The 27,918-nt window shown below is 43.7% G+C and overlaps 1 protein-coding gene across 4 annotated transcripts in view; it reads left to right on the top strand.

The window, feature by feature from the left end:
* The window catches only part of CHEK2 (checkpoint kinase 2), a 53,035-nt gene that overhangs the window by 16,062 nt on the left and 9,055 nt on the right, over positions 1-27,918 (top strand). For 3 of the 4 annotated variants that reach the window (XM_083146882.1, XM_083146873.1, XM_083146864.1), the window contains exons 5-13: positions 10,856-10,946; positions 12,411-12,516; positions 13,955-14,008; positions 14,523-14,587; positions 21,953-22,049; positions 24,453-24,539; positions 25,641-25,804; positions 25,894-26,009; positions 26,165-26,250. In XM_083146882.1, coding sequence (XP_083003008.1) covers positions 10,856-10,946; positions 12,411-12,516; positions 13,955-14,008; positions 14,523-14,587; positions 21,953-22,049; positions 24,453-24,539; positions 25,641-25,804; positions 25,894-26,009; positions 26,165-26,250 — 866 coding nt within the window. Of the gene's footprint in view, positions 1-8,132; positions 8,245-10,855; positions 10,947-12,410; positions 12,517-13,954; positions 14,009-14,522; positions 14,588-21,952; positions 22,050-24,452; positions 24,540-25,640; positions 25,805-25,893; positions 26,010-26,164; positions 26,251-27,918 lie in introns of all 4 variants that reach the window. The other variant, XM_083146893.1, reaches the window with a different exon arrangement.

The following is a 27,918-nucleotide window of genomic DNA, read 5'->3' as shown; positions in this document are numbered from 1 at the left end:
TCTCTTGAGCCCTCCTTCTCCGCTCCTGTTCCCTCTTCTGTAATGCTTCAAGCAGGGATTCTGCTTGTGCTCTCTGCAGAGCGTCCTCAGCTGCGGAATCGTCTGAGTTAGACATGTTTGCAGCAATTCTGGCCTGCATCTGACTGAATATTTATATGTTAATCTCCCGCCATGAACAAGGGGGCGTATATTTTTCCCCGCAATGTACTTGCTAATTTACGCCGATATTTCCCGCCGATAATTGCCGCTTAAATTACGCAGGTCTCAACGCACCTGATCAATCACCTGTATATGAACATACACAGGTTGTGGAGCATTGTGTGCTACATCGTGAAATGTGTGCACCTGTCATTCCAATGATGAGTGTTGTCAGCTGATATCTGTTGGAGTTCGTGTATGCTTTGTGAGTCACATTGCAAAACATCACGTTATAATGCTTTCCTTACATATGTAATGAGTATGCAATTGTCATACACCAACATGTTGCATTGTGCCCCTTTAAGCAGCGTATTTATAAGTAGACGGTTGCGTGTATTATTTTCCGCACACTGTATATACAGTACGTCTCTCCATGGAAAACGGTGTATTGGGCCCCCTTTAAGCAGCGTATTTATAAGGAGACGGTTGCGTGTATTATTTTCCGCACACTGTATATACAGTACGTCTCTCCATGGAAACCGGTGTATTGTGCCCCCCTTTAAGCAGCGTATTTATAAGTAGACGGTTGCGTGTATTATTTTCCGCACACTGTATATACAGTTCCTCTCTATACATTGAATGCTTGCTGTTGGTTTTGGTCTGTGTATATCGGAACAGTCCGCGTAAGTTTCTATTCGCATCCAGTTTGTTAATGTAAGAAGGATTAATAAAGTTAATACCAAACAAACAATTTTTTAGACCAATCAGCAAGCACCAAAAGTGATATATGTACCTGCAATTATTAACTGCGCCATTGGCACTATGACTTCAACCAGGGCTAGGCCGTTTTCGACCCAGGAGTTGTTGGCCTTGGTTGAGGTCATGGACCGTCACCTGGGGCCCAGGGGCCCATATGTCAGCAATATGCACAAGCGGCGGGCGTATACTGCTGCCCGCCGCCTAATATACTCCACGACCGGCGTCCGCAGAAGCCTGGGGCAAGTTGAGCGGCGCTGGTCTGACCTGCGCCGGCGGCAGCCAGTTTTGCTCTGCACACTTCGCCGCCATATTGCCCGATGTAAGTTTTTATTACTAGTATGTCTGCGTTTTTTTGCAAATGTTTTCTGTACTTTTTATAAATATGTTCCTGAGTATGTGGGTGTATATGGGGTGTATATGGGTGTATAGGGGGTGTATATGGGTGTATATGGGGTGTATAGGGGGTGTATATGGGGTGTATAGGGGGGGGTTTAAGTAGTTGCTCAGTTTTTGGGTGTAGCATATCAATTAGTTTGCATGATAAATGTCTGAAATATAACAGCAATGATAATTTGGAAGGTTATGAGCATGACTAATGTGAATTTTTCTTTCCCCCTTTTTTATGAAAACCAATCTTCGATTTCTATGCCATCAACATGAACATTTCAGCACGGGCAAGGGCACGCATGGAAGCCCGGGAGCAGGCAGCCCGGGACCAGGCAGCCCTGGAGCAGCCAGACGAGGAGGAGGAAGAAGAGGAGGAAGAGGAGGAGGAAGAGGAGGAGGAGGAGGAAGAAGAGGAGGAGGAGGAAGAAGAGGAGGAGGAAGAGGAAGAGGAGGAAGAAGAGGAGGAGGAGGAGGAAGAAGAGGAGGAGGAAGAGGAGGAGACAATGGCTCAAGCTGGGGCCCACACAATTTCGCCATCCCCAACCCCCACCCCCTCCCCAACCCCCACCCCATTTCCAACCCCCCTACACCTCTCCACCACCCACCCCCAAACCTCTCCAATCCCCACTCACACCCACTACCTCTATCCAAATTCCCATCCCATCCCCCTTGCTCCTGACCCCCCCAACCACCGCACAGCCAACCAGCGGCGACCAGGATGGCTCAAGTAGCCGTAAGTAAATAATGTGTCTAATGTTTACCTACACATTTCTACACATAAACAATCACAACAACCACATATGTGTATCCAACATCAACATTAGTTGCAACATATCACTGCAGGGCGACCATGAGGTGTGTCCTGTCCTTCTCCAGGAACAAGGGTCCCCTTGGTGGTTTTTTTGAGTGTGGCCATGCCTCACCCCTTGAATAATTGACATAACAGTACATCCAATGAGATATCTGACATTAGTGGTGTTGTAGTTATGTGGCTCCAGGTGTTGGGTAACTCCAGTTCCCAGCATGATGTGCAACATAAATGTAGAGATTGTTTTGTTAATAGTGTGTGAGGCCATGCGGATGCATGCTTTACAAACATAGCTGTAGGCCTATAATTTGTACAGCAATGTCCTAAATTTAAAATAGTAAGGAGTGCTTAAGCCGCCACAATGTCATAACCCTTAAATAGCACAGCCTAATTGTGAGGTTAGAGGTGATTCCCCCAAAACCAAACTACCAATTGGGTCTCAGCATACATACATTCAAGAAGGAGTAATTGAATTAATGTTATTTACTATGTACAGTATGTGTGTGTTAACATATTATTTTTTAGTACTGTGTTTACAGCAGACCCATCTTCAATGTAGTTTAAAAATGTATGTGGCCTTCACACATAACTCACAACTTTTTATTATGTACAAATACAACAAACATTTGTGTATGTTATATATAAAAAAAATTTTTTATCCCTTCACTACAGACACTGAACAGCAGCAGGAGGAGGTGGCAGCCCTCATGCGGGAGATCTTCCTGACCCTCCTGTACTTACAACTCCTTTTTGGCCTTCTGGAGGCCCGCATTTAATTTATTTTTATCCCCCCCCCCCTTATTATTTTTGTTCTAAATAAACGTTTCTATTGTCTTATTAATTGCCTGTGTTTTTAATAATAAATATGTTAGAGGGCTTGTAAGGGTAGGTACATACAGATGTGTAATGTAAGTTATATTTGTAATTTGAGGTGAGGGGTAATGATTGATGTGTGAATGTGTGTGTTTTTGAGTAAAATAACACATAGTGAAAATGCATGAATGTTTAATGTTGTTCGCTTAAAACATCACACATAACATCAGGGTAGGTATACATGTTACACATTGTGGACAAACTAATTATGGACATAATTTAGTACATATACAGAAACACCAACATAACTTGATTTAAAAGTAACAGCTATATGGGGACACATAGATAGTGATTAAAATGCCACATTAGAACATAACAAATATACATGTAATGAGGGTTAAAATGTTGTTTTATTAGGTCTTTATTAAGGTAGACAATTGAGTTAATAGAAAACAATAATTGAATAACAAATAGATTAATTAATCAATTGTCAGAATTCTAGTTGAAAGGCAAGATTTGCAGGTCCATATATGTGAAGGGTATGCCAGCGTACACGGACGTACGCTCACTCTCACGAGCGGTGACATAAGCTGAGTTTTCCATTGAAAACAATAGGGACCCGTCCGTGCAAGCTGGCGTACGCTCAGATCTCCGCAAGAAGTCGGTGGGAAGACGGACGAGAGACGTCCGTAAACGGCGGCGTACGCTCAGTTGTACGCCAGTTGTCGGAGTGTAAGGGCTGGCCCGTCCGCGTACGTTGCCGTACGCTCATTTGTACGCCACTCCCCTTCTACGTTGTTTCTGCCCGTACGTAAGCGGCTGATTTGTGGGTGGACTTAACACCAACGGCCGCGTACGGCTAGCGTACGTTAATAGTGAACGTACGCACGTTTGGCCGCTCCGATCAGAATAACCTCCTAAGTGACCGTGAAAAAGCATGCTTTTCATGTGCTTCACTATATGGCACGCAACGCACAATTCGGAGCACCAATACTTATAAATGTATTCTCCCTTGTAGTTTACAACTTATTTCCAACGTTCAATAAGGTTTTCAATACCTCGTTGGTAGAAATCACCTGGTGTAGACTCGAAAAATTAATTCAACCAAGCTCTCCCACCATACGCACATCTTTTTACGCGGATGAAGATCTTGTTTCATGCGCGGGGTCGTTTGTTTACCTTGGCTAAGCCATTCCTTACGCTGGTTCATATTGATGTACAGGCACCATTTTTCGTCGCCAGTAACGATTCGGTAAAGAAATCGTTCCTCGTGTCCATGAATTGAACGGTGACGAGCAAGCAAACCAGCGGAGATTGTGGCTCCTTGATTTTTGTTGTCGTCACAAAGCATGCGGAACTCATGCTCCACACTTCTGAACCTTTCCTATTGAGTGAAGATTCTTCTCTATAGCTAGAAGAGCTTAGAAGGACTTGATGGAACAGCTTCTTGGATTCAACTGTTAGTGTTTATATTTATTTTAAAACCTGCATGCCTGCTTGTCTGCATGAGGGTAGACATGTGTGCATGTTTCTGGAAGAAACTGTCTATCTATACATTTGCTAAGCCTATAACTACATTTTAAGATTAATATAAACCATCTCTAGGTTTTACAGAGTTTGATTTTGGTTCATATAGATAAGCTTTGTTTTTGTTCCCAAAACAACCAAATAATGTGGTTTTTATCTTTGAACTGGTAAAGTTCCTGTTCCTGATGTTTATGCCTACTGCTACTATCCAGCCATTTAATTAATTATTAAAAAAATTAATAAAACTTTGTTTTCATTGTGTTTGTCCTTTGCTTAAACTGTTCAATACAGTAGACTGTTGGCTTCCCAGCCTCTAGTTTCTGTAGTAATAATATGTATGTTGCCTTTCTTTCCTTCAAGGAATGTATCAAATACATTCGCATATTAATACAGAGGAGTCGGAGCCGAGGAGTCGGAGGCAGAAGTATGAGGAGTCGGAACATTTATCTACCGACTCCACAGCCCTGCTCAAGGCACACCAACAGTGCAGGATTTAGTGATATCCAGGCTTCAGCACAGATGGTTTAATCAGAATCACTCAGGTACTAATTAAGTCACCTGTGCTCAAGCCTGGATATCACTAATGCTGGCCATACACGCTGCGATACGTGCGTGCGTTCCGTGCTTAACAAGCACGGATCACATTGCATTGCATTGCCTGTGCATGCGTTGTGCATGCAATGCGATGCAATGTGATGAAAACAAAGTACAAAAAGTATGTGCAAGCACATACTTTTTGTACTGTGCGATGAGGTGCCGCTGGAGCACGCACCTCAAAGCACATAACGCACAGCCCGCATCGCAGCGTGTATGGGCTGCTTAAAACCTGCACTGTTGGTGTGCCTTGAGGACCGTGGTTGGGAATGCCTGCACTAGGGCGTAGTGGGAGAATAAAATAGTGTGCCGAGCGCAGAGAGGTACCGTGCCCGAAGCATAGCGAGCAAACCGAGGGGCTGCGGTTGACTTCCAACTGTGTCCATGTCGACTGTGTTGACATTCGGGTAAAAAAAAAATTTGAAAAAATCCATGTCGACCGAACGCATATGTCGACCTAGAACCCTGTCAACCTTCATCCATGTTGACCTAGAACCCTGTCGGCCTAGTTGTATGTCGACCCAACTATGTCGACCTAATGACTATCGACCTACTGTAAGTGTGGTCGATAATACCGATCCACACCCCTACAAAGTAGTGCCCTGTTGAGACTAACTTAAAAGTACCAACTCTAGTAATTGGACAAAAAAAAACAGATTTTTCTGCACTATATATATATACAAGCTGTTTGTCAGTGATTAAGCTATAACCCAATCGTTTTGAGAAACCCAAGACTGGCCCAGGGGGATACTCATTGCTGGTCAGGACAGCCAAACATCACATAGTCCCCTGGGGTCAGGGAGGAGCTAGCAGCATGATGGCTGTATGGAGGCACTGTCGTAAAGGTGCCCACACACTAGAAAGATATGCTCATAAATTAGCCTTGAAATCTTTTTTCCGTCCTGGAAAAAAGATTTCAGGCAAGCGCACATCTTTACCAAAGATTTTTCTTTAGATCCCCTGTGCGTTCCTATGGATCTTTTGTTAAATCTTCTGTGCAGCACGTAAGATCTGAAGATTCAGCTAAAGATCCACGGGAGCGCACATCGGACCAACATCGGATGATATGTCGGCCGATTTATCGGAAATCGGCCAATCGGCCCAAAAATCGTTCTAGTGTGTGGGCACCTTAACTGCCACGAGCCAGCCACTGCTTGACAATCAAGACTCCATTATGAGATGCTCAGGACCAATGTTCCCTCTAATTTTACGAAGGCTGTGTGCAGCAAAAGATTTTGGCTGTGCAACTTTGGAAGGAAATTTTAATTTTTGTGCGTCACTTATATATAACTGGAAAATGACGTTCAGTATTTGTGTTAACTTTACTTCAAAATTATATTAAATGTTTAAACATTCAAAACACAGCACACAGTGTAGTTAATGGCTGAAATACAAACTAATTAAGTCCACAACTGCAAAAAAGGGACCACTGCTGCTTTGTGTGCTCTGTTGTAATGTCTGTGCGCACGCTCGTCGAGTTGTGTGCGCGCGCACGTGCGCACAGCTTAGAGGGAACACTGCTCAGGACCCCTACCGTTTGACAACTGTTTCTATTAAAAGAACGTTGCTGTATTAGTTGATTTATATATTTGGAAAGTTAAAGTGCTCCATCGGAGCATTTTTAACTAAGGGCGGTATTCAATGTGAATACCTGCGAGGTGCAGCGAATCCTTTTTAGGATTCGCTGCACATTCGCCACGTTCCGGAGCCTCGCCGGCTCCGGTATTCAACGAGTCGGGCTCGCTGCCCCTGACCGGCGTATATGAGCTCCTGCGGCGAACGCCGCAGGGAGCCTGAGGACGGTGGCAGGCAGGGAGATGGAAGTCTCTCTGCCTGCCCCAGAGCGTATGTGGGGGGGAGGTGGGCTCCCCGGGTGCCAGGCAGCACATGCTGCCCCCCGGGGGTGCCAGCAGGGGACCGCGTATATTCACTACACCCGATCGTAACGATCGGGTGCAGTGAATATATGTAATGAGCGGCACGGCTCCGGCGCCCCCTGCTGGCTGCTGTGTAAAAAAAAATATATATATATTTTTTTTAATTAAATATATATTCATGTGCTTACAGCACATGTATAAAAATAGCATGCCCCTCCTCAGAATAAAATTCCTGATTTTTTTACACCAAATGTAAAAAACAAAACACTTTATTTTAAAAGTTCACATTCCACTTCTCCATAAAAAGATAGCGATTGCTACTCGGTGAATCATGGCGAAAAAAACCTTCAAATGTATTCGCCATGTGGTCATTGAATAGGGTGATTCACCGTTTTAGTCAAAAATTCGCCAAACAGCACAAATTCGCCATAAAAACATGGCGAATCAGGCTCATTGAATACCGCCCATAGTGTCTGAAATACCTGCTGAGGTAACCTTCATGAATATAACACTGTGAGCCTGATTCTCAATTGCACGCATCAGCATTTATTGGTGTTAGCAAGCCACGCGCCCCCCCCCCGGCTGTGTGAGGCGTTGCTTGCTAACGTAACGCCGCACAATGCCCCGGGGGCAGGTGCAGTTCTTTAATGTGACTATGGTCTCCTTTGCTTGCAGGTGCAGGTCTGGCAAGACTGTTAATGCAGCCGCTTGCATTGAACCACTGTTGCTGTTGAGTGTGTGTGTGAACAGGGCACTACATTATAGCCTTCAGTGTTTTGTGTTCCACAGACGTTATGGGTTTCATTGCCATGTCACGATTTCCTCATCCCTCTTCTGTCCTGAACTGGGTGCGACTGACTACAGAGACCCCTTTATTAAGTGCTCATAAACTTGCTCAAAGCAAATGCTTCGAAAGCTAGTCTGCTGCCGTGTTATTGTCTCTGTGTTTGTACATGTGTGTGAGAGAAAGAGATGTAGTTTCACTCGCTGCCAACAGATGGCAGTGTTTCGGAGACATACAATCAGACACTAGACATGTATATAGATCATGTGATCAATAGGTGTGTAAAAATGGCAAAAACCAGCAATAATAAATCTGTTATTTATTTCATGTGCTGTTTTCATGTACAGTACTCTCCTATGCTAGTTATATTCCTATCCTATCCCTACCCCCACCATGTCACAAAGTAGAATAAATTGATTATGGTTGTCTAAATCTATTTATACAGCATGAAATGGGCATGCCATGGAATGGTGAGCCAAGTGCAGTTCTCATCTATGGGACTACACACCTCCTAAAAGCAGTCTGTACCTCAGCAAAAATTCATTGTGTCTACAAATGCAAGTATTTATACTACAGTAGTTCTCACAATTCAGTCTCGTCTCATGACTCCATTAAGTATTTGTATTATTCATGGGATGGTCCTTGGTTATCAGTCACACTGAGTACATGGTGTGTAGTTAGATTACCCAACACTCTTCATGGTGTCATTTTGAACATGTCATTGGACTGTTTTTTTTACTGAATTGCAGCAACAGGAATAAGATTATTGTAAGCATAAAAAATATGCAAACCATGGAAATAGTTCTTCTTCCAGGCTTGCCTTCCTGTGAAGGAGATATGGTCATTGGGTCACCACCATGCAGATATGTCGACATGACTTTAGGTCGACATGCAGTAAGGTCGACAGGGTCATTAGGTCGACTTGAGTTTTGTTTTTACTGTTTTTTTGAGCCGACATATGCCAACAGGTGGATTTCATGCCCTATCATCCACTAGGGCGTGGTGGGAGAATGAAATAGTGTGCCTCGCTTAGCGGTACGTTTTGGTGTCCATGTCGACACGACATGTGCCGACAGGCAGTATTTCATGCCCTACCATCCTCTAGGGCAGTGGTAGCCAACCCTAGCCTACGAGAGCTACCAACAGTTCACATTTTCCAGACAACCTAGCTGCTGCACAGCTGCACTCATTAATCACTGACACATTTTAAAAGATCCACAGATGGAGCTAATTAGCTCACTTGTGATTCTGTGAGGAGACCTGCAAAACATGCACTGTTGGTAGCTCTCGAGGACTAGGGTTGGCTACCCCAGCTCTAGGGCATGGTGGGAGAATAAAATAGTGTGCCCAAAGCATGGTGAGTGAACGTACGTTTTTAGTGTTCCCACTAGGCTGTTTTAGCGGGGCGCTGCGCCCTGCCCGATTTTTAAAGGGCAAAAAGCGCCTTGCCCCTCTGGCAGCACCCCGCTAAAACAGCCTGCCTCCGACTCCTCTGGTGGAACTGGGGAAGCCCGGCGCCACAGTAGATAATGATGCCCGGTGCTTCTCCAGCAGTGCAGAGTCCGCCCCTTTTCTTAATGGCAGATGCCGGGCTTGACCCATTTTGTCGCGGCCTGAGCACGGCCCTTCTGTGACGTCAGCGGGACCACCCAGAACAGTGACGTCGGCGGGCCCGGTCCACCCCCTTGACGCTGCCCCCGTGCAGCGGCGCCCTGCCCGTCCCTGTTCCTAGAAGAAACACTAGTTTTAGTGTTTATCTTGACTGCGTCGACATGAGGGTAAAAAAACCATGTCGACTTTTTCACCTTACCCGTGTCGATTTATTACCTTGTTGACCTTTTCTGTGTCGACCTAATGACCTTGTCGACCTTACCCATGTCGACCTAATGGCCTTGTCAACCTTACCCATGTCGACCTAATGACCCTGTTGACCTTAACCATGTCGACCTAATGACCCTGTTGACCTTATTCATGTCTACCTAATGACCCTGTCGACCTAACCTATGTCGACCTAGACTCATGTCGACCTAAATGCATATCTACCTAATGACTGTCTAACAACTTGCTGGTGACCAACTGATCCACACCCCTGTAAAGATGCTTAATGTTTGTGGTATAAGAAGCTGTGCTGTTTATTGCTTTTTGAGCTTTCTGTACCCAAATCTAATGGGGCCTACACACAGGGAGATTTGATAAATGTTCTGAGCGATGCAAGATCACTGAGCGATCTGTCAGGGTCAGTGTTCTCCGGTGAGAACAGTGGCCCTGACCGGCGATTAAATCTATTTATGCTGGATATTAATCGCCTGGCAATAGTGACGTGCGTGGCTGCGCATCATTGTGGCCCCTACATAAGGATCTAAGTAGGGGCGTTTTCTAAGCAATCTAGGGAGATCGCTTAGAAAATGCCCTTAAATCGCCCTGTTGTGTGAACCCCATGAGGTGTGACTCTTTCAGACTATTTTTTTATAGCCATGTAATGTGCTGATTGCACCATCATGATGCAGTGGACTTCAATAAGAACTCTAACCCTCCCCTCTACAAATCTTGAATTTAGGGGCTAATTCAGCATGAATCGTTATAGACAATTTGCTAATCGAGCATTTATTGAATGACTGCGTATGCATTGTTCATCATGTGCGAGGGGTATTGGCAACAGAAAATGCAAATGGATCATAAACGTAAACCTCTCGCAGTTTGACTGACCAGAAACCTGACATTTTCTGAGTATGTCAGAAAATACGCAGGTGTGCCCAGGCATTTTTGTGAATAGTCTGTAACATCAGTGATGACCACTTCCATCCTGTGTAAGTGGCAGGTTAGTGGAAGCTTCAGACCTGCTCACATTTGCACAGACAATAAAATCCTTTTGATGGTTTGGGAATTGAATATGGATTTGTGCGTGGCTACAGATTAACGATCCATTCGCAATTCTCTTTCTGCCTGGGATGCGGCTTACTCCTTTGCAGTCCTCTGTGAATTCCCAATAGCAATCCATGCTGAATTCGCCCCTTAGTGTAAGGTGAAGCACACCTATGAAATACTTCCCGTACTTGTTTAGTGTATGGTTGCTGGGTTCTTGTTTTTTTTTTTTAAATAGGTTTCCTATATTTTCCAAATGTTATTTTACATCATTAAATATTTACACTTACTTGGGATTGTTTTCAGTTTTTGTGTTTACAGATTTGTTAGTTGATGATCAGTCAGTTTATCCAGCGGAATTCAGAGACAAATATATTATGTCAAAAACAATTGGAAGGTGGGTAAAGAACTAATGAAAACATGTCTGGATAGCACTAATTTTCCATTACATGTGAACCTTGAAAGTGGTCTGGTGTTGTCCAAATGGCATTCTATAGCTGAACTGCTGCTGTCGCTATTCCCGAATAGCATTGAAATCCTGATTTTTGTAATGTAAATATATACAGAATTTAGTTTAATTAATTTGAAAGTGTAATTTGAACAAAATAATCCTTTTTCCAGTACCTCTGTAACTTTCTACAGGCTTTGTGTTACTTTACATTGTGGACCTGATTGCAAATGTATTTATTTTTTGCATGCATGGTAAATACTGTCTTCTTTTAGATGTAGCCCACAAATGCTGGCCATAATTATTTTCACAGACCAATTTTTAAATTTTAGTTTGTAAGTGTTCCCAATTAGACATCTCTCTGCACCTGCGATGTGTGTATGAGAGCATTCTGAGCGATGCTAGATTGCTCATAACGCTCTGATCGCAGAACGCAGCACTGCACAGTGATGTGGGATGAGTTATGTGTCCGGGCCAGTGTCCTCCAGTGTGAACACTAGCCCCGACCTACTAATAACCACCGTGCAGGTTTTTAATAGGCAGGAGATACCGACACACAAGGACGCACATCTACATCAATATGGCCCCTACACACAGTGATGATGGGGCATTTTCTGAGCGATGTAGTTAAATGAGCAAAAATCGCTCAGAAAATGCCTGCACATCGCTAAGTGTGTAGGCCCCATTACATCTGCCACACTTAAGCTGTGTACACATGGGGGCGATATATTGCTCGGCAATATATTGCTCAGTGTCTCCTTTTCATCTGGTCGCTGATGAAAGGGAACCTCTACAAGGGGGAGCCGCAGAGGGAATCAGCAAGCTCCTGCAACCAGCGATCATAAGGGGGCTAAAAATGGGAGCGCGCATTCGGCGATTTATCGCCGGTGCACACTCCAATCGCTGGTAATATGGTCGCTCAGCGACCATATTGCCAGCGATAAATGTCCGTGTACGCACCTTTTAAGCTTACAAAGGTCCAAAGTTTCTTGCTGTTATCTGCTTTACTTCTAACTCAATCCTCCCTACAGTACTGTATGTGTCTGCACTAATACTCCTGGGGGGCTGAAAACAGAACTTTCTTCAGTCAGTTAAATGTCCATATGGGGTCATTCCATTAAATTGGTCCAGTTTTGAAGTTCCAGATGGCTTGGCCATTTTTGAGCAGTCACACACTGGAATAACTGTTAGAGTTATTGCAAAACATTCTGCACAAATATTGTGTTTTTTTTCCAGCGGGGACGGATGGGATGGCTGTTTTAGCAGGGCAATGCTAAACAGGCAGGGTACGTTTTGCCATTTAAAAATCGTGCAGGGTGCAACGCCCTGTTAAAACAGCCTAGAGTTAACATTATAGTATGAGCTATCATTATGAGTTCTGTGCTATTAAGTCCATTTACTCTGTTTTATTAGTGGGGCTTGCGGAGAAGTCAAACTGGCTTTTGAAAAGTCAACATGCAAGAAAGTAGCTGTGAAAATTATAAGTAAACGTGCGTTCCGTATGAGTACTGCAAGCCTTGTAAGTAAAGGTTTTGTCATGTTTTTTTTTCATACACACTGAGCACTTTTAACCCATTTCATTGATTTTCCCCGGGGTGGGTGGCTTTCCATAGCGGGACGATATGACACCGCAGTGCGCATTCACTGCTTATCATTGCCCCGTACACACTGAGCGGCTTTCAAGCTGAAAGCCGCTCAAACAAGGAAACTGAGCGTCTTTCAGCTGAAATTCGACCAGTGTGTAAGGGGCTTTAGCCTCTTGTTTCACACATGAAAGATCATCTACTATCCTGTTCTGCCCGAATGCTGAAAAGGCCTTCAATAAAATCATTAGGGGGAAATTTAATAAGATGGTAGTTCTATTTTACATAGGATATTGCTATCAGCCAGATACTATTATTTTCTAGAAGGTGCTATATAAATAATGGGCTATGGGCAACCAACCTTGATTGGTTGCCCATACCAACATCCCATGTGAAATAAAACTCCCATCTTGGTAAATTCCCCCCTTAGTATTGGATTCCAGGAATTTTGGCTCAACCTTTATTAATGAAAACAAATACAGATTGAGTATCCCTTATCCAAATGCTTGGGACCAGAACAAATTATTCCATATTTTGGAATATTTTTATATTTGAAAATCAAGTCAAACTGGCTTCTCAAATCCCAAACTAACGCTGGGAAACGCAGGGTGGAATGTGATCCTTTTAGGTTAAGGTCAGGGCGCTGGGGCAGCATGAGTGTGGCGGGACTGCCTAGTCACCATTATCAAAATGGGCGGGCCAGACCACAGCCATCATCAAAGTGGGCAGGCCCGGCTGCTGCTTTTACCAAAATTGGCTGCCTTCTGTTTTGGGGGTGTGCCCAACACCTAAGGAGGTGCTGGCCTTCCCCTGAGCGCTCTGGTGAATGTGAATAGATCTACTCAGGCGGCTGCAGTCACTGCCGCGGCCGGCTGATTTAGCAGGGCACCTTTTGCCCTTTAAAACTGTAATTTACTAGTGGAAAACACAGGACTTTACGCTTTATAGTATTACTGCTTTAATTTGTGCTAGCAAAAACAGATTATTCGCTTTGAAATGCTTACAAAATATTTGATAAAAAGCAGAGAGAATACTTCCTCGCATGGGTCAAAAAAAGATGGCAATTTCTGATGTATCCTTAGTATAAGCTTATTGTATCTATCAGGGCTGTGAAAGTTTAATTGTAAACGACTAGCATTGAAAAGTTGTTGCTGCTTATTGGACAAGTCACAGCATTAGAAAATCCTATGCGGAGCTTACATTCAATTTTTTTCAGGTTATTTTCACATGGGTAGGAATTTTTCTAGTGCTCTCATTTTAATTAACCTAATAAGCTCAAATGTTTAAGATTCACATAGATTCCAATCTTTACAATTATTTCATATTATCAATTGGCAAGTCAGAATGCACATTCACATCGCTACTTTTCTGCAGGACCAACCCATATCTGTTGACACAGAAATCGAGATTCTGAAAAAATTGAACCATGTAAGTACGAGGTTATGTTATTATATTTCCAATTCACAATGTTAACTGAAATGCCAATTTTATTCTAATCTTTATAGGGGGTTATTCAATCCTGGTTTCCGACTGTTGGAACCCCTGCTGGTTTTCACTCTGCTCCGGGGTTCACTTGTCCCGCCTGGGAGCGTGTCAGCAAAAATGGACATGGATCTCGACAACCCATGGCTGTTTTTGGCAAAACAGACCCAACTGCTTTTACAGTCGGGTCCGTTCTGTCGAGCTGCCTTTTCAATGCGGTCAGGAGAGACAGCATTGAATAGGCGCCTGCCGCTATTTGCCCTGGGATTGAATACCCCCTATAATAGCATAATCACATGAATAATATTAATAATAGATAATTATTAGGATTGTTATGATACCATGTATGTAGCCATGTTGCACCAACTTCACAGTTCATCAAATAGAAATACACACACAATTGTAGCTTACTGTTGCAAAAACATTTTCTTAACACTAAATTATTGTGTTTTATTTGCAGCCCTGCATCATTCAGATTGAAAACTTCTTTTACTCCGATGACTACTTTTACATTGTACTCGAACTGTGAGTTATCAAATCAAATCATTTTTATTGTCACTGTTACATTAAAAGAAATGCACAAGTGAAATTCCAAAAAAGAGGAAATACTCACAGATCACATACTCTGATTCAAACTTGAGACAACAGAAGGAAAAAAAATGTTACGCAGCCGACTAGTACGGCAACCTAGACATCTATATCGTTTTCCTGAAGGTAAAAAAAGAGTGACAAGGGTATCTAGGATCTAAAATAATTTTGTTCGCTTTAATTTTACTCCTTTTAGAAAAAATGTCTGTCATCCTAGGCAAGGGTTGGCAAATATTTTTTCTGCAACCTTGACTACTCTGTCTAAGGAACCACAGTCCGAACACTTGGAATTCCCGTACCATACTTTGATAGCATAGGTTAATAGACTCTCAATTGCACAGCAGTAGAAATTCACGAGTATTGGCCTAGATAACCCCGCTGCCCTAAGTCTCCGCAGGTAAAAAAAGGTGTTGCTGGGCCTTTCTTACCACTATGGCGTTATGCGCAGACCATGTCGGGTCTTCAGTAAACGTGATACCTAGAAATTTTGTATGACTGACCCTCTCAACCTCTTCACCATTTAAAGATAGCGGTCTAATGGTGGATTTCCTAGATCTTCTTCTAAAATCTATAACCACCTCCTTTTGTTTTTTCACTATTCAAGAGTAAGTTATTAGCCTCTTCCCCTTCACTAATCAAACCCACTACCGTTGTATTATCAGCGAATTTAACAATGAGGTTGGACTCTGATTCTGAAAAACAATCCGAGGTATACAATGAATATAAAAAGGTACTCAGGAGGATGTGTTATCCCTGAGGGACACCTACATTTAAGACAAGCTCAGATGAAATAGATGAACCCATCCTGACTGATTGCAGGCCATCAGTCAAGAAGTCCAACAGCCAGTCACACATAGGAGCATTGTAACCAATCTCTCTAAGCTTTGCAATCAACACTGCAGGCACAACGGTGTTAAAAGCAGAGCTATAGTCTACAAATAACAGTCTAAAACATAAGAGTCTCTTTTCTCCAGGTGACAGAATTTTTTTTGGAGAACAGAAAGAGCCGCATCTTCAGTGGATCTGTTTGACCTATAAGCAAATTAACTTCATAATAAGTGAAGTAAGGGCGATTGGACAGTCATTAACCCAGATACTACTGCAGATTTGGGAATAGGAACATTTGTAGTAACTTTAAAACATTGTGGAACAACACAATAAAATAATGATAGGTTAAAAATCGTTGTAAAAATTTCTGCTAATTGATCGGCACAGGTACATAAGACCCTACCTGGAATACCATCCGAATCGGAGGCCTTCCTGACATTAATTTCCCGAAGGCACAGTCGGACTGCGGACTCGGATAATTCCAGTGGGGAATCTGACTGCTCACAAAATTTTACTGCAGGAATCATATTCCACTCCTCAAATCTATCATAGAATGTATTAAACTCATCCACAGAAGGCCCACCAGTCTTATAAAGACCAATACTTGAGCCACTGTGGTTTGTAATATGTTTGATCCTATGCCACATTGAACTTGTATCACCAGATTCCTTAAAATGGCCTTTGATTTTATCCAATAGGCCTTCTTAGCATATGCTACGCTATCCTTAGATCTAAACGCCCTATCTCTAGCTCTCAATAGTGAATGAACCTCACTATTCATCCATGGTTTTTCATTTGGAAATTAAGGTATTCTCTTTTCCCTAAGTGCAATAATTAACCTAGGTTAATTGTAAGAGCGCCTTTATATGTGTTGTTTTCTAATAAGAGGCTACTCCCGGGGGTGGTCAGTTCCCCACTATTAAACAAACAAGAAAAGAAAACCGGAGGTGGAGCAGCGCTATAACACAATAAGGAGTGTATGCATCAAATTAAAAAGTATAACAATTTAATAGCATATTAAAATACAAATTGTCTAAAATGAGGGATATTGCTGTTAGGATAGGGGGGACCTGTGGAGTAATTGATAGTCACCAATGGGGGTTTGATATAACCTGCATGGATAAGTTCTGACGTCCAATTGCAGAGTGAGTCCGTTTGAAGGCGTCCTGAATGTCCTAATGGTCTCCTGGTTCCAGACCCGTTGGCGGATGATGTTTTGTGACAAAGCTGTGAGTAAACAGCGAAACGCGTTGGTGTTGTTGGACCTGACACTGGAGAATTAACACCTATCACCAGCTGGAGAGGAAGTTGACCACCTGCTCACTTTGGATCCTGTCCTTACTATAACATCAGAGTTACCACACCGTTTCCAAATACCTGACCTAACTGGACTTCGATGCTATAGGTCCACCCAGGCTGGCTACAAAACATCATCCGCCAACGGGTCTGGAACCAGGAGACCATTAGGACATCCAGGACGCCTTCAAACTTACTCACTCTGCAATTGGACGTCAGAACTTGTCCATGCAGGTTATATCAAACCCCCATTGGTGACTATCAATTACTCCACAGGTCCCCCCTATCCTAACAGATATCCCTCATTTTAGACAATGGTGTTAATACACTCCTTATTGTGTTATAGCGCTGCTCCACCTCCGGTTTTTATTCTCTTTTCCCTAGTTACACCCTCAATACAGAATTTAAGGTACATCCAAACCATGGAAGCTAGTGAGTCTACATTGATGCTAGAGTCATCGGTTGCCTCCTCAATAAACAGGTCCCAATCCGTACATTCCAGACATCCCTGCAAACTCAACAAAGCCCCGTCCGGCCAAACAGTAATATTCTTACAACTGGCCTAGACTTGAGATATTTGGGAACTAAAAATAAGGAAGAATGATCCCGACTGCCCAATATGGGTGCATAATACAGTCTTATAAGCATCTCTGATATTCGTATATACATGGTCCAAGATGTTATTTCCACGTGTTGGGACACCCACATTCTGGACAAATTTAGGAAGAACCGACTTCAAATTAGCCTGATTAAAGTCGCTAGCAACAATAAAAGCACACTCCGGATGAGCAGTTAATAATTTGGAAATAACATCAAACAAGGTGTCCAAAGCTAGGGAAACATTAGCATGTGGTGGAATGTAAACTGCAGCCACGAAGACCACAGAAAACTCCTGGGGCAGGTAGAATGGCCTACACCTTAGAAAGATATATTCCAAATCAGCTGAGCAAAAATCCTTGATCAGGGCTACATCCAAACACCAGTTGTTATGGGTGTATATGCAAAGGGCACCACCCTTTTTCTTTCCAGACTCCGATGTTCTATCGGCTCTAAATAAAGTCCTACCAGGTAATTCAAATGGGCAGACAGGATCACCAATACCCAGCCAAGTCACCCTGAATATAAGTAGAGAGCAGTTATTCAGTGGCTGGTAGCAATTTATCCTCAGCCTAATCTCATCCATTTTATTTGGTAGTGATTGAACATTGGCCAGGAAAACACTAGGCAAAGATGGTTTAAATGGCTAATACTGTAATCTAACCACAGTGCCAGACCTCTTACCCCTCTTCTGTTTCTTTAACCTCCGGGGAGGCCTTGGGTGTTACTGTTGAAATGGATGGCTCTCCCTCTGACCTCCAGCTCTGTCTCTGTGTCCACCACCTTGGTCTCTGTGGTGGTTCCGGTCTCCATTCCCGTAGCCAGTATGAGCAGAGTAACCGGCCTCTGGTATCTGCCTCTCACAGAAGGCAGCAGGACATCCGCCATCAGGTCCTCCGATCTTCGCACTGCGTGCAGTGTTGTTCCCGGCGTGTGGTGCTGTGACCTCACTGGCCCCGACGTCATCACACTGGGACTCAATGGGGAATCCGCCAGCTGACCCACAGGATCCGCTGGATACTATCCAACGCAGTGAAAGGAGGTCGTGACAGGCATACTAAATCCTCCCCCAGCAGCAGGGAAACAAGCAGCCACCGCCACAGCAGCCACCAAACCGGCAACCCAGAACTCCCCGCACATGTCACGTGAGTCTCCTAAGGCGCAGCATCAGAGTGCGCCGCCATCGCAACAAGACTGTTGAATTGCACTAAACATTTATGCTGCCATTTATAAAAATACATTTATGAATCATGTAAGTGTGATACCAGGGTCGAGGCCAATGCCGTGTATGGGAGTGGAGGTAAGTATTGAATGGTAACACAAGGCCGTCTCATCAAAAACAGCGAGCAGTTTATTTAAAAGTTCAGCCAGGCTTATTGTGACCACAATCATATATAAATCCTTATTCTCTCTCCAGCACAATCTTCATACAGGTTATTTCAGATGACAGCAGTTTAGCTTTGCCTTTTGGCAACAGCAGCATAAACAATGATGGGACAGCAATACATTACCAGGGTATTCTGGGACCAGTAGTGCCCCGGCAGCCTGCTAGGGCTCTCATTATTGGTGTGTTCTCCCCCTATTCCCTGGGGGCTTTCTGCAGACTGGGGGGGGCAGACTAGAGGGGGCAAGTGGTTCTTATCTGCCGTCAAATTCTATGTTTCTATGGGGCAGATTTATTAAGCTCGGTGAAGTGATAATGTGGCTGGTACTTTATCACTGGCCAATCAGCTCCTAACTGTGAAGTTACAGACTTGGTTTGAAAAAATGACAGATAGGAGCTGATTGTCCAGTGATAAAGACCAGACACTTTATCACTTTAACAAGCTTAATAAATCTACCCCTATGTTTCTATCTCTCTCATGGACTCATCGCTGGGAGCTTTCCACCTCACGTAGTTTTCTATCACTCGCCAAGATGGCATACCTCCCAACTTGACCCTCTCCCATGACCCAGGGACACGTTGCTCTGCTCCTGCACTTCCCCTCTTAATGTGTGATTGCCATCACCTGTACTGAAGCACCTTTCTTATCAATTAACCTGTTCAACACAGGTGATGGTAATCATACATTAAGAGGAAAGTCCAAGAGCAGAGCATTGTGTCCCTCCTGGAGAGGGTCATGTTGGGAGGTATGAGATCGTACTCTTCTGAAGACTCGCCCCTCTCGTCCTGCTGCTAGGCTACCCCTAAAGGTGGGGATCCCCCTTGTCCTTTCCACTGATCCCTCCTGCTGCGCTTACATACTGCTCTCTTTTTACATAAGGCCAGGTGCTATGGTCTATCATTCTGCCACAGCTCCAGCCTGGGCTCTCATCCCTGGACACTAAGCCTCAGTGTTGCATCTCTGTTGAGCTCACACTCTGTCTGAAACCTATCCTTTGTTCTCAAATTTTCTGTGCTAAGAAGACCCTTCCCACTTCCTCTCCTTTCCCCCTACATGTGTCAGAATCTGGAAGAACTAGTTTTGGGGCCATAAACTCCCCCACTCACTGATAAGGCTGCATAGTTATTCTAAAACCTTTCACTAAATTAACCCCTGCAGTGTCCGCAGCGCACATAAGTATAGGGTCTATTGTCTTGGATACCTTGGTCACTATTTACTTGTGTGTTTTTACATGTCCTCTTTATCTGTGTATCAGATAACTATGGCCCTTATTCTGGTTGGTGCGGATATTCCCGCTTGCGTACGGGCCGCCGATGTTTATCTTCTGCGCATGTGCAGAGGTCACTCTGCGCATGTGCAGGCGATTTCGCCGCAAGGATTCTCTATACGCCGCACAGGGGGCGTAGAGGGGCGTGAGGGTCTACTTATCCTCATTACCCTATGCATACGCCCCGCGTTTCATGGGCGTTCCCATGCAAACACGGGGCGTATGCATGGTAATGAGGCCGTGACGCGTTGGTACGGGGCGGGCATCTGACATCGCCGGATGTCAGCTGCCCGCCCCCATACAAGATTTCACACGGACAAGTGTCCGTGTGGTCTTGTGTTGCGGGACCTGGTGGAGCGTGCGGCCCTGCATTCGATGTTCGGCGACCATCGAATGCAGGGGCTGCTCCCACCATGGAGGAGGCGTATCCCCGTCCAATTTCATGCGGATCGCCACATATCCGCGTACGGACGGCCGTGGCGATCCGTATGGAAGGCGGGGATTCGCCTGGTGCGTTGGAGCCGCATATGCGGCTCCGGCCGCACCAACCAGAATAAGGGCCTATATCAGGATCATTGACCCATTCGATTCTCCCAAATGATCTGTACTTTCTCTTTCAACTATCCTGGTGACACAGCTACACATTGAGATGTAGGAGGGTTCCGAAGGAGCCAGACACCTATGCTAAAGTTTCAGAGAGACAGGCTCCTCCCTTCCGCATCCCAGGATTCCTCCGTTTCGTTTAGGTGCCCACAGGAGTGGGTGCTATGCTGAAGGGCTGCCGCTGCAGCCAGAAGAGGTGTTTATTTTTTTTTATTAATTTTACACTTTAGTTAGGACAGGCACAGTGGAGGAGTCTGTGAGAATCCTCACACTGGCAGTGCAGCAGGGGCTGACAGAAGCGCTTCCTATCAGCGCCCTGTGTACAGAGACGCTGTCTGGTCTCTCTGTACAGCTCTTTGACCTCCTTCAAGAATGGAGGTTTCCTGGGCCCAGGGGGATCCTGGAGCCGGCTCCCCACGTGGGGGGGGGGGGATCGTGGGTTACGGGTACCCTGCGATGATGGCCACCATCTTTGATTAGGGCTTACAGGCTGAACTCTGCAGAGGTTGCAGCCTGTCACAGGAGCCCAGAGGCGTGGGCAAATCTAAGTGATCCCCGGAGGCACTGGGAGGAGGAGAAGCTACCACAGGGCTCACAGGGGGTAGAGGGCGCCAAAAAGCCTCAGACCCCGCTGTAGCAGGGACTTTGGTCTCTTCCTGCACTCTGTTTTGGCGCCATTTCTTCCTGGCTGTGCGGAGCTGAGAGGAAGATCCTGGAAACAGCAGAGTGGAATTGCTTTCTTCTGAGCCACGCTAGCCTGATGACTAGAATCACCCAGCAGACAGATAAGTACTCTAGCATACATTGGCTTGGTACTGTCGCCTGACATTGCGCACTGTGTGTTTATTTAGTGAAACATGACAGAAAGGTGTTCTGCTGGGAGAGGGGAGGGAGCGCTGGCCACAGAGTTGTAGTGTCAAAGACCATTGGCCTTTCTAATAAATACTATTGTCCCATGGAGATTTCATCTAGGTCACATTTTTCCACCAATACCCATGCTATCTCAAGTACTCACAAAGGTAAAAAGGAAAGGATTTTAGTCATCTACATTACAGTACATAGCGCCAGACTAGCCTTTGAGAGTTTGGTACTCAGAGGTACTACACATAGCAGTCGGTCCAGGGATCAGACTTTGACTTCATTAGGATCTGTTGTCTCAACGGCCATTTATCTGTCCGGACATCTATTTGTTAAATCTAATGGCATGGCTTTCAAATCCAAGATTTTTATAAAGAAATGTTTTTCGGATTCAGTATCTAGATTATTATATACCTATTGATCATCGTTAGATGTCCCTGTAACTTGGTGATCCATTTTTTTTTCTAGGATGGAAGGAGGAGAATTATTTGACAGAGTAGTTACATCCAGACTTAAAGAATCAACGGCAAAACTGTATTTTTATCAGATTCTTCTAGCTGTTGAGGTAATAATCAAATATCCTTACATTTCTCACAATGTTGATAAAGTATATTTGCTTCTTGTGTAGTTTCACGGCGCCAGCATGGCCATCGAGCCCGCAGCGTGGGCGAGCGAAGCGAGCCCCGCAAGGGGACTCAGATGCACGGTGCCATGCTGGCGCCGTGAAACTACACAAGTGCCGTATATTTACTTGTATTCACGTATTCAGGCTTTAAGCACATTATCAATGTGTATGTGTATAATAGAACTCCATTACTATTTTTTTACATTTAAAATAAGATGGAAACTAATATTATGTTTGTCAGATCCGAGAAAGAAGATAAAAAGTTTACAAAGTACAACATATACAACAAAAATATATATTTGTTACAAAAGAAACCATGCATAAAGGTAATAAATTATTCATATGTATATTATTTATTTTAAACCAAAAGAACCATTTATAAATCTTCAGCAACACACCGCACTGTTTTTATTACAGGTCTAACTCAATGACATTACTTTTATGCATTATACACACAGCCATAAATCACATCTGACATTTCATAGCACTTAAAAACCACGCTGAATGTATTCTCTGCTCTGAAATCTTAATCATTCATGAACATGCAGAGGTCTCCAAAGCATTCCCCAGAATGGAATTACAATGCAGCCATTTAGCAGAGTCAAATACATCCAAATTTTTGTGAGGTTTACCTGTTGTGCTGTAAAAAAGCCCCCAGACCCTGATATTTCTCTCTATTGGCGACCTGCATTATGCAACAGAAAGTAACAATATGGTATTAGTGTGTATTACCTTGCACTCATTGTGTATATATGTATAGGTAACTTTCATTGCAGTTGTCTGAACAGCTTGTTACTGATTGATACACCGGCTTAACCACTAAGCTGTCCTACTGTAACCAATGATTGCAGCACTTTATGAATCCTATACACATACTGTACAGCTTACGCAAAACTGCTGACAGACCCATTCCCTAGGGTCCAATTATCTTTCCCTTTCCCCCCACTACACCGTAGCACAGAACAAACTCCTGTCTGAATGAAAGGTATAATGTATCTCATTACTGTCCATCCTCTCATTATTTTCGTATTGCCAGTCTAATCTTCAAGTCCACCAATTACGCATATGCATCCTTTCATTTTTAGTAGACTAATCAATGCTTAAATCATATTAATGGCTAATTAGTGCAAAGAGGTGGCCCTGTTTGCTCTTTCTTTAAAACTGGACTGTTTGCCATTTAACATTCTAGGTAAAACATTTACTAGAAAGATAAGCCATACAGTCATTTTGTGAACAGTGAAGGTTGATTATCTGCAGTACAAAAATATAACCGGGTAAAGATATAAAACTGCACAATCCTTACTATTGGATTTAATTATTAAGAAATACTCAACTTCTTAAAATAAGCTGTACAGTTTGTTTTACCATAGCAGCAAGGTTAGTCACATAAATGCCGATACCAGGAAAGGCTTTACAATTTGCATAATTGTGGAAGTGATTCCATTGTCAAACAGGAATTCTTTCACTGGCTAAAGGTGTCCATACAAAGGTCTGATTTGGGCTGATTCCGACAGATCGGGACATATATTGGGTGAAATTGGCCCAAATCAAAGGTGTTTGATATCAGATTGGATCTGATGCGGGTTCCTGTGCGCATAGGATCGGATCCTAGAGGGCTTGTGCAGCACATAGGGTGAAATGTAATAGGATGAGAGATTCAGAAAGTGAGAGATTTGGTAAGAAATATCCATTTTTTTTTTAAAGCGGCAATCACTTACACTTTCTGAATCTCTCATCCTATTACATTACACCCATAAGATCAATCGGAATCAGACCATCAGGCAGGATTTGTACTACTTGTTCCTGTGATAGCCGTATTTTCATGCCAGAATGCACGGAATTAGCAGTGTTAAATAGCTTTTTCGGTGCAGAATACCATACGTGATGAAGGTATGGAGCACCTGGCACTCGTAGCCAGCCCTGAAACCCTTTTTAATATGGATTTCTGCTCACTCCACAGAGGTATAAATGCAGCCTTGGGCCTTGCCAAGAATATCAGTTATATAGCGCCTGCACAATTTAGATTATTGGTGGCCAAACCTGTTCTCAAGATCTACCAACAGTTTATGTTTTTCAGACAACCTGTGGATCTGTAGTAGGAATGAATGTAGCATGTTTGAAAATGTGACAGTTAGTAATGACTACAGCTGTGATCCAGCTAGGTGATTTGAAAAATGTTGACTGTTGGTAGATCTCGAGGACTGGTTTGGCCAGCCCTGATTTTAGATGAAAGCTAAAGAACTATATTGTCCCCTTTTAGATTAAGTTTTCCAGTGACTTATTAATGGTTATGAATTTTCATATATTGAAGCCTCCTGAATAGTAAAGGTGTCTTGCTTTTAGTACCTCCATGAAAATGGAGTCATACATCGAGATCTGAAGCTAGAAAATGTTCTGCTGGCATCAGCTAATGAAGAATGTTGTGTGAAGGTGAGCATTTTAAACTATTTAATGCTGCGAGTGTCACTTTAACGCATAGCGTAACTTGCTGGGACACTCCGTTGGTAAGAGTGGCATATATATATAGAAACATACATCAAACCTGACTGCCATGTTGGTGATCAGTAAGCTTCTAATGTGAATAAGATATTAATTTGTGGTATTGCAGTTCCTTCCTTCAGGTGGCGACGCTAGGCCATGCCCCGTGGCATGGCATGAAGGACATGACTGAAGGTCGACATGGCTTAGGTCGACAGCCGAAAGGTCGATGTGGGGTTTTTCACTTTTTTCCTCCCGAATGTCGAAATGGACACTTAAATGTAGTACCGCATCCCCTAGTATGGCTCGCTGTGCTCGCCTTACTTCGGGCATGGTGCCTCACTATGCTTGGCACACTATTTTATTCCCCCCACCAAGCCCTAGTGGATGGTAGGGCAAGAAATACCGCCTGTCGACACGTTTGCTAAAAAAAAAAAAGGTGAAAAAACCCATGTTGACATTTTGACTGTCAACCTTCCCCATGTCGACCCAACGACCCTGTCGACCTTCAGTCATGTCAACCTTCCTGCATGTCGACATTCATGAATGTTGACCTAGTGGTGTCGACCTAATGCTTGTAGACCTATTGACTGCATCCCCATCTTTAAGTGAGTTCTATATTTGGTTAGTACTGCAGTGTCTCCATACTTCTAGTTACTGGGATCTTGTGTTTTCTAGCCTCTAATCAGAGCATACTAGGATGTAAGCTTACACATGATAGCTCCTACTTCTGGCTGTTGCGTTAGCTCTCTATATTCTCCATAGGGGAGATAATTCCATTGGCTGGCCAGCAGGCAAGCCCAGTAATTGACCTTACTGAATTGCTTGAATGACTTGCATTGCCAGTAGAAGGAATGCAGCAGAAGAATTAGTGTCAGGATTGGGATCCAGAAACTATATTTCACTATTCTGATTGTATTTGTGTTACTGTTTGGTAATTCACTTTAATGAATGGTATATCAATGTTAATAGGTTAATAACCCACTAACAAATTATAATGGGTTTTAGAGATGAATATAAGTGTAACTTTCTAGCATTGTAATTCCTTTATAGATCACGGATTTTGGCCAGTCCAAAATACTTGGAGAAACCTCTTTAATGAGGACATTGTGTGGGACGCCTACTTACTTGGCTCCGGAGGTCCTGACCACAGCTGGCACAGCTGGATACAGTAGTGCAGTGGATTACTGGAGTTTAGGAGTCATCCTGTTTGTATGGTAAGGGTGTTTTCCCTGATAACAGTGTGTGTGTGTGTGTGTGTGTGTACAATATTATTTATCATTTCAAAATGTTTTTTTTTTCCTAGCCTTGGTGGATACCCCCCATTTTCAGAACAGAACTGTAAGATGCCACTGAAAGATCAGATAACAGGAGGACATTACACCTTCATTCCAGCTGCTTGGAAGGATGTATCACACCCAGGTATATAGTTTGTATAACTTTTCTGTCTACTAGACAAAGATACTGTTTCAGAATTTATTCTTATTAACTGTTCTGTGTATTTTCTCTGGTGTTTGATGGATAACAACTTTCCACACAATGATATAAGAATCGTTATTAGTTATTTCTCTCTTAAGCTCTAGATCTTGTTAAGAACCTGTTGGTTGTTGATCCAGAAAAGAGGCTCAACATAAAGGAAGCTCTGGAGCATCCTTGGCTTCAGGTATGTAGAAATTGTTTTCCAACTGTCCATTCTATTTCTAACTAATCACTTAGGGGCAGATTTATTAAGCTTGGAGAAGAGATAAACTGGAGATAAAGAGGAGAAAAGGTAAAAGGTGATAAAGCAGCAGCCAATCATCTCCCAACTGTCTTTTTCAAACACAGCTGATTGGCTGGTGTTTTATCTCCTTTTACCTTTTCTCCACTTTATCTCCAGTTTATCTCTTCTCCAAGCTTAATAAATCTGCCCCTTAGTCACTTATGGTAGTGGGGCCTGCAGTGCAGTCCTAGTGAGGAGGGCAAGGAACCATCTACAGGAGTTGGAAGGTGCAGTGCACACAGACCCTTTTAATAGCTCTGGGCCAAATGTACTTAATCCTTTGAGTGCCAACTTTGCTGTGAGAGATGTACAAACTATACACAGAAAAAGCCAGGGCCATAGTCGAGGAATATGAATCACCTTTGTTATTGCCAGCAAATGATTAAATCAATTTATTGAAGTATAGTTAAATATTATGCCAAAAAGAAGGTGGGAGCAATGCTGGCATTTTTAGCAGATACATCTCTCACAGCAATGTTGGGGAAAAAAAAAAGTTAAAAGTTAACAAGAGATAACGTGGAGGGTGATAAAGAGTGCTAAAGGACCAGCCAGTCAGCTCTCAACTTAGGTACCAGCTGATTGGCTGGTACTTTATCACCCTCCACTTTATCTCTTGTTAAGGCCCCACTCAACACATAATGGGACAGACCTGAGTGAGGAATTAGGAAGTAGCCATTATGATCAGCAGGGAAAAAACAGAGGGATGGGGTGGAGAAATGGGTAGGTAATAATAGTTGAGCTGACTTCTCACCTCTCTGACCGGTATCACATAAAGGACTGGCCCAAGCCTAATTTTTTTGGTAAGCAAAAATAGATTTTAGCACCCCTCGCTGTGGATATTGTGGGTGGAGTATCAATTGATATGCAAAAACAGGGACCGTACACGCCGGAGGCAAAACTTTATGGCGCAGCCACATATTCATACCAATTCACATTGCACCACACAGTAGTACCCTTTAGACACACTGCGCCAGCTAGACCGCTTTAGACACAGTGCACTATTACACATTGTGCCACACACTGTAATGCACATTGTCCCACACACCGTAATGCCCATTACACATTGTCCCACACACTGCAATGCCTGTTACACATTATGCAACACACCGTGATGCCTGTTACACATTATGCCACACACTGTGATGCCCATTACGAATTATACCACATAAGTGCCGCTTACCTACTGTACATGCTCATTGCTAAGGGTTTCATGCCCGATGCCAAGGAAGTTTCATGCTCGTTGCCAAGAGGGTTTCATGCTCATTGCCACAGGGGAGTGAAATGCTGGTTGCCATGCGGGAGTGAAATGCTGGTTGCCATGCGGGAGTGAAATGCTGGTTGCCATGCGGGAGTGAAATGCTGGTTGCCATGGGGGGAGTGAAATGCTGCCGCTCGCGATAATGGGGACAGCCACCGCCAGCTGGGCAGAATTGAAAGCAGTGGCAGCTGGGCAGAGAGCGGTGGGCTGCCTTGCTGTACCCAGAGCAGGTCCGCGGCTATTTGAAATCTCCCGCCAACTTGCGAGCCAATTGGAGCTCACGGTTAGGAGCAGCAGTGGTGGTAATTGTT

This window comes from Crinia signifera, chromosome 1 (assembly GCF_055691185.1).
Source record: "Crinia signifera chromosome 1, ASM5569118v1, whole genome shotgun sequence".
Classification (NCBI taxonomy): Eukaryota; Metazoa; Chordata; class Amphibia; order Anura; family Myobatrachidae; genus Crinia; species Crinia signifera.
Note: the sequence above shows the minus strand (reverse complement) of the source record. Positions and strands in the feature narration are given on the sequence as shown.